The 18,684-nt window shown below is 48.9% G+C and overlaps 1 protein-coding gene across 1 annotated transcript in view; it reads right to left on the reverse strand.

The window, feature by feature from the left end:
• Acacb (acetyl-CoA carboxylase beta) overlaps positions 1-18,684 on the reverse strand; it is a 125,007-nt gene that overhangs the window by 53,250 nt on the left and 53,073 nt on the right. Inside the window, exons 5-13 of the mRNA XM_057764110.1 lie at positions 16,104-16,213; positions 15,779-15,860; positions 14,625-14,723; positions 11,680-11,789; positions 11,450-11,560; positions 6,617-6,826; positions 6,206-6,376; positions 4,440-4,601; positions 884-1,047 (exon numbers count right to left, since the gene is read on the reverse strand). Of these exons, the coding sequence (XP_057620093.1) occupies positions 884-1,047; positions 4,440-4,601; positions 6,206-6,376; positions 6,617-6,826; positions 11,450-11,560; positions 11,680-11,789; positions 14,625-14,723; positions 15,779-15,860; positions 16,104-16,213 (1,219 nt within the window). The remainder of the gene's footprint in view (positions 1-883; positions 1,048-4,439; positions 4,602-6,205; positions 6,377-6,616; positions 6,827-11,449; positions 11,561-11,679; positions 11,790-14,624; positions 14,724-15,778; positions 15,861-16,103; positions 16,214-18,684) is intronic.

Genomic DNA, 18,684 nt, shown 5'->3' on the forward strand with positions numbered 1-18,684 from the left:
AAATGAACCAGTCTAAGCTGACAGAGGAGGGCCACCACCAAAACCGCCACACTGAGCTACACTGGCAGCTAAACAGCCAAGCCAGTCGAATGCCTTTTATGTGCACTGGTGTTTGCCTACATGTCGGTGAGGGTGTCAGGTCCCCTGGAACTGGAGTTACAGACAGCCATGAGCTGCCATGCGGGTGCTGGGAATTGAACCTGGGTCCTCTAGAAAAGCAGTCAGTGCTCTCAACCACTGAACCGTCTCTCCAGCCCCCTAGTCTAATATTTCTTAAATGAAACATCCCTGAAGGCAAAAGAAGTACCTAGATGCACCAGATGTTTAATTACAACACAAACTGATTTTACCTTCCTGGGCCCCTGTCAAGGCAGGGAGATTTAAAAGGAGAGGCAGAGAAGTCCTCGGTTAGCGTGAGTTTCTCAGTCTGTGGTGGGATTTGACTAAGCAGGGAGCACAGGCCACTGTCACAGGCTTGGGGTGGAGACGTGGGAGCAGCAGGACACCCCCAGAAGAAAGGTGTCTCAGCGTGAAGACAGAACTATTTATGAGGTTGACATTAAGGTGCTGCCGTCCTCCTCTGAGCCTAGTACTCGGCACCCTTAGACACCTTTGAATAGTTTTGTGTCTCCTTGAAGTCAGACCTCTTGCAGGCTCAAGACCCAGCAGCCTTGGAGAGCCCTCTGCTCTTCTCCAAACTCCAGCAAAGAGACTTTGCTCTTGAACTTCAGCTGCCTTGTGAGATCTAAGGTCAAACTCAGGTGATCAGACCCGTACACAACTACTTCAGAGTGTTTGCTTCTAAAGAGAAGGAGGCAGGGATGGGGGGGGGGACAGGAGGGAAGGGGGCAGGAAGGAAGAGTGGTAAGCAGGAAATACTGACGAAATGGCCTCTTCACGGTTCTCGCCCCAGGAGAAGCAGTGCCCAAACTGGGAATCGGCGAACTCATGCAAGCCTCCGGCAGCTGCCACGCTGAAGTAGCCCCACACGTTCTTGTTGCTGCGGAAGTTCAGCTCCTGGACTGTCCCGGAGCTTGGCTTAAAACCCTGGCGCCAGACAGAAAAGAAGAGATGTTACTCCAAGTGGACCCCGCAAGGCAGAAGGACAGCACTGCCGTTCACAAGCTGCCCTGTGCTCTCCACATGCTCACTGTGGTTCCCACACATACAAACAATAAATAAATATTAAAAAGATTTTTTAAAGTGAAGATGTGGTGCTGTGGATGTGGCTAAATGCCCCCACCCTGCTGTTTACTGCAGCTGGTGTTTGGTTTGAAGCCAAAGATTCAACCAAGAAAAATGGGGGCTCACCCCAAGTTCCTCCAACACAGTATGATTTAAACATTACACAGTGATGTCGTCTACATAAACAGAATTTCACATGATGCCCACTAGTGTGCCCAGTTAAAAACACCTTTGAAGCTGGGCATAGCGGCACATCCTTCAATCCCAACACTCAGCAGGCAGAATCAGGCAGACCTCTTTGAGTTTGAGGCCAGCCTGGGCCACATAGCGAGTTCCAGGACAGCCATGACTGTTAGAGAAAAACCCTGTCTCAAACAAAAACACAAAATCTTTGATTAAAAGATAAAGTAAGGGTCAGGCAGTGGTGGCACACACCTTTAATCCCAGCACTCGGGAGGCAGAGGCAGGCGGATCTCTGTGAGTTTGAGGGCAGCCTGGTCTACAAGAGCTAGTTCCAGAACAGGCTCCAAAGCTACAGAGAAACCCTGTCTCGAAAAACCAAAAAAAAAAAAAGGAAAAAAGCAGACTAGGGAGTCCTAGAACAAGTGAGCAGCAGACAAGTAGAATGATTCCAGCAGCAGACAAGTAGAATGATTCCAGTCAGTTTTGCTTTCAAGACCCAAATAAGAACAAGTCACAGGGGACTGCCCAGGGCTCCTAAGAGACTGGACCAAAGCAAAAAGTACAAAGCCAGAACTAGGAACCTGGGCTCCAAACTGGCTGCCTCACCAAGGAAGAAATGCGCATGGTGAGTCAGGAGTGGGTGGGCTTAGCTGACCCCACAGGCTGCACCGTGACTGCCAGCACTGAGGTCATGTGGGTGAGGAGCTGTGTGAGGTTTTCCTGAAGCCTGGCACATACCATGCATCCAGCAAGCACACAGCCAGGACACACAGCTTCCACACTCAGTTTCTGGGGTACAACTGGGAAGCCTGGGTGCTGGTGTCACCTCCAAGGGCCCCCCCTTCCCCGGCAGTCTGCAGCTCATGTGGGAGTCCCCTCTGTGTGCTGTGATTACCATTAGTGAATAAAGAAACTGCTTTGGACCTATAGCAAGGCAGAACTTAGGTAGGCAGGGAAAGCTAGGCTGAATGCTGGAAGGAAGGAGAAATAGAAATTATGACATCGGTTACTCAAGGAGTTACAGTAATTCCTCAGAGGGATCGTATTGCCCAATTGGTCTAGGTACACCTAGTTAACACCTCCAACCCCGCAGCCAGGTCCAGTCAGGGTGTTAAGGGTTTTCGGTCATCTGGCCCTGCAGCCTTTTGGGTAGCTCATATGAAAGAAAGGCCATGATTGGAATTGATTATTGATGGGATTTTAGACTCTGGAGCTGACGTCTCCATCCTGTCCTTAGAATTCTGGCCTAAGAAGGGGCCATTAGAAAGCAGTACCGCCACCCTACAAGGAACAGGTCAAGCAAGTCCCAAGAAGAGTGCAAAACAGATCAAGTGGGGGTGCAAAGGCCTGTCCTCTACGGACCCAACAATGACTCCCAAATTTGAGTCTACGGATATGTTGCTTTGGAAAAGAGGTTCTTCTCTTGTTTCCACAGAGGATGAGAACCTGTGGATTGCTTCCAGACTGGTGTGGTTTGATGGAATAAGATCCCCTGAAAGGTCGCCATGAACACCCTCAAAAAATTACTTTGCCCAACTGCTGACTGGGATGAATCTAGCACACAGGATACACCATAAAAGACCTGATTAACACTGCCCCCATCAGCAGGAAGCAGTATGGACAAAACTATACACATATTCCCAAATGTTGTCTATGAATGTTCGTTTACATTTAAAGGGGGATATGCTATAGAGATTTGCATTGGTATAGATCTTGGTTTATTGATACAAGTTTTAGGTCAATTTTGTTAATATGTAAATTTCTGCTCTTAATTAAGGTATTGCATTTGTGCAGTTCATTTAAAAATGTAATATATAATTAAGAAATATAGGTAAATAGAGAGTCATCTATAATAGTCAAGCTTATAGTCATGTTCGTTAGAGTCTCCAGACGTACAGAGATGTATTTCAGATAGGTAGGTATTCTTCAAACCTTTCAAAGACTACAGAATATGGCATTTAAAATGTTTTAAGAACTGAGGACTTTTCATGACAGTGAGACATGTCTGCTCCTGGCAGCAATAATTACTTCAAGAGGAAAATGGGCATTGAAGAGGCCCCTTATGGAGTTTATTACCACTTGGGCAAGAAACTGCTCTTGCCTGGACTGCTTAACTGGACATACAGGACCCACAGAGATATGACTGCTGAATTTGCCTAAAGGTGAGATGATCCTTCGGGGTTCCTGCTTCATGAAAGAGTCTGTTAGACATTCTGCAGGACACAGAAAAATGTGATGGACAAACTGCCTGTATAGGTGGAACTGTCTTTGAAATTTCCTGCATCATGGAAAAGTCTGATGGATACTATGGGCCTGTGGGCTAAAGATGGATGCCCCAATGGTACAGAAGAACTTTGGGTGACTGTCCAGGCAACTAAATGTCCCTGTCAATTCTAGAGTTTTGAAGTTGCTTACAATGTACTTCCTGTTTACTTGGGTAATATTATATCCTTCTGGAGTCTTTAATGGAGTTGAAGAATTTATAGTTATAATCTTCCTTAGTTATAATAAAAGATAAAGTAGATATAAATGTTGTAACTGTAATTATTACTTGATACCTGTTTTGTTACATGTAATTTTACTATATTAAAGTTAATACCTTCCTTTTTTATTTAAACAAAAATGGGGAGGTGATTATGGGATTTCCCTCTCTGTGCTGCGATTACCATTAATGAATAAAGAAACTGTTTTGGACCTACAGCAAGGCAGAACTTAGGTAGGCAGGGAAGATGGAACTGAATTCTGGGAGAAAGGAGGTGGAGTCAGAGAGAAGTCATGAAGCCACGGAGATAGACACTGGGAACTTTAGCCATGTGGCGATACACAGATTAATAGAAATGGGTTAAATTAATATGTAAGAGTTAGCCAATAAAGTAATAAGAAGCTAGAGCTAATGGACCAAGCAGTGATTTAATCAATATAGTTTCTATGTGATTATTTCGGGTCTAAGATAGCCAGGTATTTGGGAACCAGCAAGTGGCCCTTCTTACAACACGCAGCTGATGAAAACACAGGGGCCCACCCTTCCCTGGGAGTCTGCAGTGATGGAAACACTAGGGCCCCACACTTGCCTCATCCGGGTTTTCACTGGTGATCCTGGCTGCAATGACGTGACCTCGGGGAATGGGAGGGCTCAGAGGGCTCTCAAAAGAAATGGGGGTCACTCCCCAGGGAGATTCTCCATACAGAAGCCGTATGTCCTTCAGCCGGTGCAAGGGCACACCCATGGCGATCTAAATGGAAAAACCCATCCCATAGGTCAGTCTGCTAGGACCCTGGCCCTAAAACAAGGAGGGCAAAGGGAATGGGATGAAGGAAGAGGCTCCGTCAACAATTTGATATACACCTGTGAGAATGTTTGCTCGTGTTCTAACAAATAAAGCTTGCCTGGAAATCAGAGTGTGGAGCTAGGACCTAGTTAACCATAGAGGCCAGGTAGTGGTGGTGCACACCTTTGATTCAAGTACTTGGGATCACATGCCTTAATTCCCAACACTAGGAAGGCCTGGCTATTGTTCACACTGCACTACAGGAAAGCCTGGGCTACTGTTCATACTACACTACAGGAAAGCCTGGGCTACTGTTCACACTACACTACAGGAAAGCCTGGGCTACTGTTCACACTGCACTACAGGAAAGCCTGGGCTACTGTTCATACTGCACTACAGGAAAGCCTGGGCTACTGTTCACACTACACTACAGGAAAGCCTGGGCTACTGTTCACACTGCACTACAGGAAGGCCTGGGCTTTGTTCACACTGCACTCCAGGAAGGCCTGGCTACTGTTCACACTGCACTACAGGAAAGCCTGGGCTACTGTTCATACTGCACTATAGGAAGGCCTGACTACTGTTCACACTGCACTACAGGAAGGCCTGGGCTTTGTTCACACTGCACTCCAGGAAGGCCTGGCTACTGTTCACACTGCACTACAGGAAGGCCTGGGCTACTGTTCACACTGGACTACAGGAAGGCCTGACTACTGTTCACACTGGACTACAGGAAGGCCTGGGCACTGTTCACACTGCACTACAAGAAGGCCTGACTACTGTTCACACTGCACTACAGGAAGGCCTGGACACTGTTCACACTGCACTCCAGGAAGGCCTGGCTACTGTTCACATTGCACTACAGGAAGGTCTGGGCTACTGTTCACACTGCACTCCAGGAAGGCCTGGCTACTGTTCACACTGCACTACAGGAAGGCCTGGGCACTGTTCACACTGCACTACAAGAAGGCCTGACTACTGTTCACACTGCACTACAGGAAGGCCTGGACACTGTTCACACTGTACTCCAGGAAGGCCTGGCTACTGTTCACATTGCACTACAGGAAGGTCTGGGCTACTGTTCACACTGCACTCCAGGAAGGCCTGGCTACTGTTCACACTGCACTACAGGAAGGCCTGGCTACTGTTCACACTGGACTCCAGGAAGGCCTGGCTACTGTTCACATTGCACTACAGGAAGGTCTGGGCTACTGTTCACACTGTAGCAGGCTAGTGTTCACACTGTTCCCTGGGGTGGGAACAGCTATTTCAACTGGGAGAGATGTTCTTCCCAGGACACTCTTAGCCAAACTTTCTTACAGACTGTTTGGGCCCTAGGCTTCCCCAGGGTGCCCTCGTGACAGCCCAGATGTTGGATCTAACACTCTCCTGTGGTCCTGCTGTCGCTGTTTATCCTCCTCCCATCTGCGGTATACTTAAGAAACCCCTTCAAAGCCCAAAGCATGACTCATGGATCATTCTTCCTATGAAACAGTGTGACTCTAGGCAGGTAGAAAAAGCAGAGCTGGGGGAGCCCAGGGCTTGGGGCCCCATCCTCAGGTCCATACCTGCAACTGCGCAGCGGGCAGGTTGACATCTGCAATCATTTCAGTGCACGGATGCTCCACCTGCAAGCGCGGGTTTAGCTCCAAGAAGTGGAAGCTGCCGTCCTGGCTGTACAGGTATTCCACCGTCCCGGCACTAACGTAGCCCACAGTCTTGGCCAGGAGGACAGCACACTGCAGAGACAGACAGAAGTCAAGGGCTTCCAATGGCAGCACCATACCCTCCCCGGTGCACCCTGAGGAGCTGCCACACGGGAGCCCCCCCCCTCCCATGACCAGTGAGCAACACACCTGTGCGATACTGAAATCACCCCCACCCTAGGCTGGGCTCTCTGCCACATCCACACTTTCCAGCTACCACGACTACAGCCAGTTTCTGCTGAGCGGCCCCAAGCCCAGCTCTGCCAGAGGCACCTGTTCCATGAACTCAAACACCGCTGGAGCGGCTATGGTTGCTGGCGCCTCCTCGATAATCTTCTGGTGCCTCCTCTGGATGGAGCAGTCACGTCCAAACAGTGACACAGCATTTCCGTACTGATCTGCTAAGACCTGCACCTCCAGGTGCCGTGCATTCTGGGCCAGCTTCATGAGAAAGATAGGCGAGCCCGGGGTCTCACTCTGCACCTGTGGGGAAGCGCAGGCGATGGCTGATCCCCCAATAGTCCAGCTCTGGATGTTTCTGGAAGTTCTCAGAAGGGACTATTAATAGCAATGGTAGGGGTTAAGGGTTCTTCCCAGCCTCTACTCATTCCTGACTTTCATTTTTTCTCCAACAGACACACTTTCTCATTGTTTTTAAGTCAAACGCTGTTAAAAGGGTAACATTTCCCCAACAATCCTACATCCTAAGGACAACACACTAAGTGGGACATGGTGGTTTGTGCCTGTAATCTCAACACTCAAGAGGATGAAACATTAAGACTATCAAAAGTTTAGGGCTAGCCTGGGCTACATGTGAAATTCAAGACTAGCTAGCCTCAGCTACACAGAAATTTCAAGGCAAGGCTAGGTTATACAGCAAAACACACAACAAAAATAACAAAAATTCATTCACTGAGTTCAGTTTTCTTGCGGGGAGGGTAGCAGACAGCATGGTGTAGATAATTAACGTGTTGTACACTTGAAATTCACTCAAAGAAGTCTCGGTCATTCTTCCCAAACACACATGAGCATGGAGGTGCTGGGTCCTTTAGCTAACTTGACAGCCAGAATCATCCAGCAAATATGCACGGGACTAAACCCCACATGCACAGTTTGAACCTATGCGACCCTTGAGGGGTGGGAGCGGGGCTGCAAGCTGCTTCTCTTCTGCCCATGCAATGACACACAGAACACTTCTTTAGACAAACACCCCACACCACCTCTGGGCTGTGCGGAACCTGGGTGCAGAGCAGATGGGAGCCACCCCCGCTGCTGCTCCAAGTTCCTAGAAGCTCTTCCTGAGGCTGCTCACCCAGCAGACACAACATGGCCGCGAGAGCATGACCACAGGGAACCCTTCTAGCAAGTTCTCCAAGTGTATTTGTCAGGGCATGTGAAATATACCGGCTTAACGGAGTCCCTCTCCAGCGGTCTTTGGTGGCTGTATGAGACGGTCCCACTGTACCTTTGTCTAGCCTTGGACTCACTGCGAAGACCAGACTAGACCTGCGTCTGCCTCTGCCTCCTCACTGAAGGTCTGCACCACCACACTGGCTCTGCTTAAGAAACAGTTCAGAGGAAGGAATGCAAGGTAATGTTTATATCAAATGCCATCCATGGTGTGTGTGTGTGTGTGTGTGTGTGTGTGTAACTGTGGGTGGGTGAGTGTATGTATGTGTGTGTGTATGAGTGTGGGTGACTGTGGGTGGGTGAGTGTGTGTGTGTGTAACTCTGTGTGTGTGTGTGGGTGACTGTGGGTGGGTGAGTGTGTATATGTGAGTGTGTGTGTGTGTGACTGGGTGGGTGTGTATGAGTGTGGGTGACTATGGGTGTGTGTGTGTGGGTGACTGTGGGTGGGTGAGTGTGTGTGAGTGTGGGTGACTGTGGGTGGGTGAGTGTGTGTGTGTGAGTGTGTGTGTGACGTGGGTGGGTGAGTGTGTGTATGAGTGTGGGTGACTATGGGTGAGTGTGTGTGTGGGGTGACTGTGGGTGGGTGAGTGTGTGTGTGTGAGTGTGGGTGACGTGAGTAGGTGAGTGTGTGTGTATGAGTGTGGGTGACTATGGGTGAGTGTGTGAGTGTGTGGGGTGACTGTGGGTGAGTGAGTGTGTGTGTGAGTGTGTGTGAGTGTGTGTGAGTGTGTGTGAGTGTGGGTGACTGTGGGTGACTGTGGGTGGGTGAGTGTATGTGTGTGAGTGTGTATGAGTGTGGGTGACTATGGGTGGGTGAGTGTATGTATGTGAGTGTGTTTGTATGAGTGTGGGTGACTGTGGGTGACTGTGAGTGGTGAGTGTGTGTATGAGTGTGGGAATGTGTGGGTGTGTGGGTGTGTGAGTGGGTGTGTATGAGTGTGAGAATGTGTGGGTAGTGTGTATGGTGAATGTGTATATATGACTGTGAGTGACTGTGGGTGGGTAGGCGAGTGTGTGTGTGTATGACTGTAGGTGACTATGGGTGAGTGAGTGTGTGTGTGTGTGTGTGAGTGTGCATATGACTGTGGGTGACTGTGGGTGGGTGAGTGTGTGTGATGGGTGGAGGTGGATGAGTGTGGGAATGTGTGGGTGGGTGTATGAGTGAGTAGGGCTGGGGGTGGAGCCAGGAGACTCGCGCTTGCTAGGCAAATGCTCTACCGTGAGTGATCCTCTGTGATGCTTGCTATGTCAGAATGTGGTTTTCCTCCCACGTGGGGGAATGAAAAGGTAGAAAGGAAATCTGATACATTTGTGGTGTCTAGAGGTCAGGCCTTTGGGGGGTGACTAGACGTGTGTAAGGTCACTAAACTAGAGCCTACAGTTGAGTCCTGGTGGCTTTGTAGGAGAGTCCAGAAGACACACACACACACACCACATATGCCACGCATGCTCATGTGGTGCCTGAGCCACCCTGGTACTCTGCCAACAAGAAGGGTGTTGTTGCTAGGTATGGTGGTACACGCCTTTAGCCCCAGCACTAGGGAGGCAGAGGCAGGCGAATCTCTGTTTGAGGCCAGCCTGGTCTGCATAGTGAGACCTTGTCTATATGATGGGGAAGCCTTGTTAATCAATTATCTTTAAGAGGTGGGACCAAGTTAGGGTGTGGCTTTCTGGAATCCATAGAAAAATGGGCGCATGGCCCAGGTACTCTCTCTGTGGTTCCCTTGCGGCAGGCACAGCTGAGCTTGGACTTCTTGTTCCGGTTTTGTGAGTTTTCCCCTTATAATAAATAAAAATAGAATTGTTTATCTTTTAACTAGCCTGGTTATTTCCCAAATCGAGTTAGCTTCTACATCTGTAAAAAGGAAGAGGACCATTGTCAGACACAAGTCCTCCATCTGGGACCAAGGCTACGAGCTAAAACCAACCTCTTTTCTCCACAGTCCTGCTCTGTGATGCCAAAAGCAGACAAGGGCGTGGTCTAGCGGCGCTGGTACAGTGCTACAGCGAAAGAGCATCAGACATGGTCGTGAGCGAGGAAACAAGCTACACACATGGCGGAAAGAAAGGCTTTCATAAGAAGGCTACAGCCAAATGTGGAATAACGCATGGTCATCAAAAATAATCATGAAGACTGAACACTGTTGTTCAAAACATAACAAAAACCTCACGATTCTTTTGATGCAAAGAATGAGTATACTTCTCTAAAATACACATGAAGTCTAGAGAAAAATCTAGATGTTTTAGGAAAGGTTTACAGACAAGAAGATGAGGTGGGCTCATGCCAGTAATCCTAGCGTTTGTGAGGAGGAAGCAGGAGAAGCAGAAATGGTGTGGAATACATGATTAAAAGAAATCCCACACTAGCTCAGAATTGAGAAATAGATGGTTATTTATTTAGGGGTAAACTCACAAATCAGAAGAGGCCACACCCCAGTAGGTGGGTAACCACAAGCTGTAAGACTTCCTACAGCAGAACTGCATAAAGAACTGAGGCTGGGCTGGAGAGATGGCACCATAGTTAAGGCTCCACGGTTAGGAGATGGCCCAGTTGTGCCTGCAGAAGGCTCGGGTTTGAGTCCCAGCACTTATACACTAACTCCAGTTCTAGGACATCTGACGCCCTCTTCTGGCCTTTGTGGGCATGGCATGCATGTGGTACACAGACATACATGTGGGCAAAACACCCATACTCAGAAAATTAAAAACAAATGAGATGGAGGGTTAGAGAGCTGAGGTTATCGTAAGCAACATAAAACCCTACCATAAAAGTGGGGGTGGGGATGGGAAGCCAAAGCTTGAAATAAGGCTCACTGGTAGAGTGCTCCCTAGCATGCACAAACCCTGGGTTGAGTCTCCTGCATCCCTCACCCCCAAAGAAGGATGATCAATACACACACACACACACACACACACATTTGCTACATGCCTGTAGCCTGGGAGTATAAGGCTTGAATGCGCCACGATGAAAGGCGGTATCAACAGAGCAAAGCTAGCTACAAACACAGAAGCCACGCCCACACGGAAACCGAATATCCAGACACTTAAAGCCAGAAACCCCAAACTGTAAGATCTATAAAATACCCCATGCAAACAGGTGACCATTTCAGAGACACCCTAAGCCAAGACTCCGCCCATCAGAAGAAATGCCACAAAGGCCAGCAGGAGCCGTGGGCTTCTGAGTGACGATGTGCACATCTGCTTCAAACACAACACAAGGTGGGTGTGTGGCTCAGTGGCAGAGAGCTTTCCTAGACGGGGTGAGCCCTTGGGTTCCCACCACAGGGGTGGGGAGTGAGCACGTGCCCTGGGGAGATGGCTCAGTGGCACGGAGAATTGTCATGTGTCTGTAATCCCAGCACCCTACAGAGACAGGAGGTGCTGAGAGGAATGCCCTGGAAGGAATGCCATGGGCCAACTAGCCTAGCCTGTGTAGCAGCAAAAACACAGTAAGAGAACCTGTCTCAAATGTGGAGAACTGACAGCTGAGGGTGTCCTCTAACCTTCTTCAACCCTGACACTCACATGTTCACACACACACACTCACACACACACACACACACACACACACAGAAAACAAACAAACTAAACAACAACAGAAACAAACTCTCTAGACCCGGCTCCTGCAACTTCATCTCGACTTAAGAAGGCACTGCTGGAGGCCGAGGCAGGGAAGGTACAGGCAAGAGCGCGCACCTGTCTGAAGAGCATGGGGAAGTCCTCTGCTCGCTCAGCCTTGCGAATGCCTTTCCCTCCGCCGCCTTCAGAGGCTTTGATCATCAATGGAAATCCAACCTTTTCGGCTGCCTGAAGGAAAAGGACAAACAGACCCGTTTAAGGTGGGACAAGTCCAACACCAGGGTGTAGAGAAGGTTGTGACATGCTGGCTGCAGTCACCGCGCTGGCCGTGCCCACTCTGCAGCTACCTCCAAGCCTTCATCCACATCCTTCACACAGCCTCGTTCGTAGACATCTTCTGGGACACTGATGCATTTGCCCTGCTGCCTGCTGTCCTCTGTCCACTCCACTGTCAGACCTGAAGGGGACAAAGAGGAGCACAGCTCAACAACCACGCGTGTATCTCAGGACCCTGGATGGGAGTCAAAGCTTAAGCAACAATACAGGGCTGGGGAGTGTTTAGTGGTCACCAGTGCTTGCTGCGCCTCCAGAAAACCCCAGTTCCGTTCCCAGCACCCCAGTCAGGCAGCTCACAGCAGCCGTGAACTCCAGCTCCAAAGGGTCTGACAGCCTCTTCTGGCTCCAAAGGCACACACGCATGTGTGCATGCACATACAAATTTTTAAGATTGTTAAGAAGAAACACACAGAGCTATATGAACCTGAACCTAGGACACATCCCCTGTCTATGCTGGGGACAAATGTCTATGCTTCCCTGTCCTCTATTCAGGGAGTCTCTGCTTTCAAAACCATGCAAAGACAGAACAAACAAATTTTCCAAACTGGAAAATTTTCAGTCTTTAAAGGAAACAAAATTACATTAAATAGCAAAGCCTTGACATTTTTCTCCTCTTGTTTTTTAATCTGCCCTACAAGTTCTACTTTGGGGTCTTATCCAAACATGACTAAAATCATGGATATTTAGCTATAGGAATGCCAAAGCTCCATTTACCTTTGACTGTTTTTAAGTTACAAAAACATTAGGAAACGGCCTAAGATGTAAGACAGCAGCAAATGAAGCAAATCACAGTACAACCACATGACAAAGTCCGGCACCTGTGACCCCGCTACTCGGGAGGCTGAAACAAGATGAGGAATTCTAGGACAGCCTGAGAAACCAGACATACAGGGTCAGGAAGAAGCTCAGGACAGGGTGTGTTATACATGTGCAAGGCCCTGGGTTCCATCCAGGACCACAAATAGAACAAGAGTAACAGCACACGGCGTCTTGATGGCATGAAGTCTATTTCCCAGGACCGAGAGATGGCCATTAGTGCAAGAGAAATTACAAAGTAGTTAACATCTGTTTTTTATTTTTAATTTTATTTACTAGTGGTGTGTGTGTGTCTGTGTGTATGTGACATGTGTCTTGTGTCTGTCTGTATGTGATATATGTGTGCATCTCTGTATGTGTGTATGTGCATGTCTGTGTCTGAGTGGTGAATATGTGTGTGTGTGTGTGTGTGCATGTCTGTGTGTGTGTGTGTCTATATGTAACGTGCGTGTGTGTACAGACTGCCTGTAAAGGTCAGGGAACAACTCAGGAGTCAATTTCTCTCTTGGTCCTTCTTGAGACAGGCTCCCTCACCCTGTTTCTGTCACGGTGTTGTGTACACCTTCCAGACAATTCTGCCTCCACTTCCCATCTCAACGGGATTACAGATGTGCACCACTACATCCTGTTTCCCGCAGCTTCTGGGATCGAACTCACTCAGGTGACAGGACTGGGGAGCAGGCACTTTCACTGGCGGAGTCTCACCAGCCCAGATATGGTTTTCAGAAGCCTAGGAAACAGCTGAGAAAGATATCCGTAGTGCCAGTCCATGCTCAACAGTGGCTCATGCAGGACTCTCTTCATGTGTGTGTATGTGTGTGTGTATGTGTGTACGTATATGTGTGTTAGTGTGTGTGCACATATATATGTGTTAGTGTATGGACATTAGTGTATGTATATATGTATTGTGTTAGTGTGTATGTTAGGGTATGTGTATATGTATGTGTGTTAGTGTATGTGTATGTATGTGTGTTAGTGTATGTGTGTATGTATACGTTAGTGTGTGTACATGTGTGTTAGTATGTATGTATGTGTGTTAGTGTATGTGTACGTATGTATGTGTGTTAGTGTGTACATATGTATGTGTGTTAGTGTGTGTATATGTCCGTTAGTACGTATGTATGTGTGTTAGTGTGTGTACATATGTATGTGTATTAGTGTGTGTACGTATGTATGTGTTAGTGTATGTGTACGTATGTGTGCTAGTGTGTGTACGTGTGTATGTGTGTTAGTGTATGTGTATGTATGTATGTGTGTTGGTGTGTGTACGTATGTATGTGTGTTAGTGTGTGTACGTATGTATATGTGTTAGTGTGTGTACGTATGTATTGTGTTAGTGTGTGTACATATGTATGTGTGTTAGTGTGTGTATATGTGCGTTAGTACGTATGTATGTGTGTTAGTGTGTGTACATACGTATGTGTTAGTGTATATGTACGTTTGTATGTGTTAGTGTGTGTACATATGTATGTGTATTAGTGTGTGTACGTATGTATGTGTTAGTGTATGTGTACGTATGTATGTGTGCTAGTGTGTGTGCATATGTATGTGTGTTAGTGTGTGTACATATGTATTAGTGTATGTGTACGTATGTATGTGTGTTAGTGTGTGTACATACGTATGTGTTAGTGTATATGTACGTATGTATGTGTTAGTGTGTACATATGTATGTGTATTAGTGTGTGTACGTATGTATGTGTTAGTGTATGTGTACGTATGTATGTGTGCTAGTGTGTGTGCATATGTATGTGTGTTAGTGTGTGTACATATGTATGTGTTAGTGTATGTGTACGTATGTATGTGTGTTGGTGTGTGTACGTATGTGTGTTAGTGTGTGTATGTATATATATATGTGTTAGTGTATGTGTACGTGTGTATGTGTGTTAGCGTGTGTGTATGTGTGGTGATGGTGGTGTTTTTGAGCCAGGGTCTCACACTAGAGCCTAAACTGACCTGAAACTGTGGCCCCGCCCTTCTGAGCGCTGGATCACGGACAAGAGCCACCAACCACTTCTTATTCTCATGTCTTTCACGCTTTCTGAGTTCATGACAAAGTTACATTCTTACCTGCCTAAAATTTTTCAGCAAAAGGATTTTTTTAAGACACATTCCCTCCACCCCAAAGGTCTGGATTCCTTACCACTTCCGCTCCAGGGCAGGGTTGGGATCTGCAATGTCTGGGCTACGATGGTGGAGGCGATCTTATCTCCCAGGGCCCACATGGCCTCACTGGGGGGACCTGCAGGGTCAGCAAAGGAGAGCGAAACGGAATCAGCCACTGACAGAGCCAGTGCCAACCCAGTGCACGGTAGCAGGGTCAGGGAGAGCAAGGAGATGAGGAAGTCCTCAGGTCTGCTCCCCCTCACTCGGGGGCCGTAAGTCCGCCCTGTGCAGGTCAGCTTCCAGCATCCAGTGGCCTGATCCCAGTGAAACTGAGCTGTGGCAGACACAAGACTCACTTTGGGAGGAACAAAACCCTGTAGGAAGAAGGCAAACACAGGGCTCCAAAGAGCCAGACCATGGCATAGTGAGCATTCCCTGTGACAGACAGGAGAGCGCACGGTCTCGTGCAGCCAGCATCCCTCACGAAGTTCTTTATCTTTGGTGGGACACTCAGCTCTGTTCCACTCTGAATCCAGCATGGGGTATTCAATGAGAACAGACTGGAAGATTTTTAATTGCACCTGGGCCAAACTTGCACAGACTTCTTTCCTGATCTTGATTAACAAATTAATACTATGGAACCCGGCATGGTCACTGAACCAGGTTAGACAGAGCCTAGACATAACTCCAACACAAGGAGCATGTGCAAAGGCCACGCCTCTTCATAGAGGAGGCGTCGATGTCTGGGGGTGCTTCTGGAACCCAAATCCTGAGGATATATGAACTGCTTGTGTGCATGCAGAGCTGACCAACATGTCCACAAATAAAAATCCTGAAACCCACTGATGCCATCAGACAATCATGTTACCTAACAAAACGGGAGGGGCTTTTATCCTGCAAAAAGCAGCCCAAAGATACGGCCCTCTCAGAAATGTAAGCCCTGGACCAGCGTGGCTGGTACCCTAACACCACTGGAAACCCTAGCAGAGGACATCACTGGCCACAGTATCGCTCCACTGCAATAACCAAAGCAGCGGTTCCTGTTGCCCTAGCCTGGTCCACTCACTCTCCACCTCCCACCCCTGCCCTTCACGAGGAGGCAAAGTGACCTCCACTATGAAGGACAGCACAAGAAAGAGACCCTGACCTGGCAACATCCAACCCGCGCATCTGACCGAGCGCACACTCTACCTAGGAAAGCAATCTCGTGCTTGCGCAGCAGCTCTGGAAGTTTGGGGTTTTCCGAAGCATGGCCCCAGCCAGCCCACACGGCCTGCAAACACAGAGAGGGGTGATCAAAGGTCCTCTAAGACCCTACCTACCCCTGCACCCAACACTCTGCTGTGCCCCACTGGGACATCATAGCCTGTAGGATGGGGCATCACCACCACCCCCCGGCGGGCACCCTCGGGAGCTGCGGATCGGACTGCATCTGCACAGGGATTCTCTTAGCAATGTCTATGATCAGCTCCATCCCCTCCCCCCACGGCCACCCTCGGGAGCTGCGGACCAGCACCTGCACGGGGATTCTCTTAGCAATGTCTATGATCAGCTCCACGTTGGCATAGTTGTTGTTGTTGGGTCCTCCCGGGACAGGAACATACTGATCCGCCATTTTGATGTACTCTGCGATTCAACCAGAGAAAGAGGGAAACCAGGGACAGACGTGTCACACACACAACACATTCTACCCACGAGGAGCACGACTGTGAAGACCACGCGGCTGTGATGGGGAATGGCGCGAAAGCAGGAGAAATCTAGAACTTGAGTGGGGAGACAAGAGCTCTGCCACAGAACAAAGGGGAAGCGGTCGGGATGCGCGGCACCCTACTTAAGCTTTGTCTAAGTGGTCTCCCGTTAAATGCAGTCTTTGTTAGTTTGAAGACTGGGTCTCTTGCAGCCCAGGCTAGCCTCAAACTCTACGAAGCTGAGAATGAACTTGAACTTCTGAGCTTCCTGCCTCCACCTCCCAAGCACAGGACTAAGCCACCAGGCCCAGGCTGTATGCCTGCCAGGCAAGTACTCCAGTAGAGACACAATAGTTTTGGAGCCTATCCTGGAACTAGCTCTTGTAGACCAGGATGGTCTCGAACTCACAGAGATCCACCTGCCTCTGCCTCCTGAGTGCTGGGATTAAAGGTGTACACTGCCACCACCCTTCACAATGTTTTTTTTTAAGTGTGTAAAAGTTCATAAACATAGCTGTGCAGTGGTGGCGCATACCTTTAATCCCGCACTCAGGAGGCAGAGGCAGGTGGATCTCTGCATTTGAGGCCAGCCTGGTCTACAGAGTGAGTTTCAGGACAGTCAGAGCCACACAGAGAAACCCTGTCTCAAAAAAAAAAAAAAAAAAGTACACAAACAGAATTTAGGACCTTACCCACAGGCTAGCGGTGAATCCATGCCAGCTCCTGGGGACAGCCCAATAGCCTAAACCTTGAAATCACAAACTTCATGGTCACGATTGGTTCCCCCAAGTTTCAGTCTTGTAGGCTCGGAAGCTCATTCCAACCTCTATGGATTTTTACCCCATAACGAGCTCTGTCGGGGAATCAGACCCCGATTATCTGTTCTGTTTTGTTTGCCTTTGGTTTTGAAACCATGTTTGTGTATCCGAATTACCCTGGAGGGCTTGGTCCTCCTGACTCAGTCTTCCAGGGTCCAGACTACAGGTGTGAACAAATTTCTTTCCTTAAAACCCACTCATGACAATGAGCAAAGAATGGTGTGGAAGGACGGTCATCCAGCTGTATCTGGACCATAAATGCAGACCTAATCTAAAGACGAGGGTTGGTGTATCACACTGGAATTCCCCAAGATCCTGAAAACGTCTGCTGTGGAATTCCCAGGTACGCCTGTTCCCTCCCCACTGCTGCTTCCAGTGTCTGTCAAGCCAGGAGCATCAGCCACTGGGAAGGTTTCCGTGAAGCAGGGGGCAGCCTTACAAAAGTCACCTGGTCTCCGAGTTCCTCTTTAATGTCAGAGAACATAAACACAGTTACAGACTGAGCTCTGCCGGAAGGAACTAAACTGGGTTCTCCCAGGGAAGCCTGGGAGAATTGGGGTGGGGGCACCGAAAATGTGTTGAGGGACAACACCATAGAATAATCCTGCTGAGAGAGGAAAGTATGAGTGCCCGGGGACCCAGGACAGGGACCCAGGCACCAACAGACTAAACCACGTGGAGAATGTCGGTGTGACCTGACAGGAGGCACCGCCAGAGAATGCTGGCTATGGGAGGACATGCAGTGATGCACTTACATCCCTGGGCCTCTACTGTTCTGTCTGTTAAATGGGACCAAGGAACAAGCCAGGCCATGTCTGTGCAGAGCTGAGCCCAGGACCTATGTTCCAGAGGGACTGGGGACAATGCTGAGGTTGCTGGCCTCAGGAAGAGCACTATGGACTCTTGCTTTCAAAGGTCACTTAGGATGCTGAGTAGAGAAGAGCCTATTAAAAAGTTAAAAAGCCAATTGCTACCCGGACGGTGGTGGTGCATGCCTTTAATCCCAGCACTTGGGAGGCAGAGGCAGGCGGATCTCTGTGAGTTCGAGACCAGCTTGGTCTACAAGAGCTAGTTCCAGGACAGGCTCCAAAACCACAGAGAAACCCTGTCTCGAAAAACCAAAAAAAAGATCATCCCCCTCCCTATACTCCCTGGGCTCCCTGCAGGGGCTCTACACCCTGCATACTGCCTCTCTCTTCTTGTCCCACCCAGCTTGCATCCAGAACCCTTCTTCCTTCTGCCCCCTTTCCTCTTTGGGCACATAACACCATCCAGCTCAGTCTGTCTGGCGCTGGGGGCAAATCCTCAGGGCAAGTAGGCAGGCGAGACTTCCTTTGTTTCACTGGCCTGCCTGCACCAACCAAGGTAGGCGCTTTGTTTACTAACTACCCAACCTGCACGGAGATATGATCTCGGCACCAGGAGAGACAGCAGTGGGGTGAGTTTGTGACCTGCGGCGGCGGAAGCAGCCCTGGACAGGGAACTCTGAAGTTCCTCATCCCCCACCCTATACTCCCTGGGCTCCCTGCAGGGGCTCTACCCCCCCATACTGCCTCTCTCTTCTTGTCCCACCCAGCTTGCATCCAGAACC

Source organism: Chionomys nivalis, chromosome 3 (assembly GCF_950005125.1).
Source record: "Chionomys nivalis chromosome 3, mChiNiv1.1, whole genome shotgun sequence".
Lineage (NCBI taxonomy): Eukaryota > Metazoa > Chordata > Mammalia > Rodentia > Cricetidae > Chionomys > Chionomys nivalis.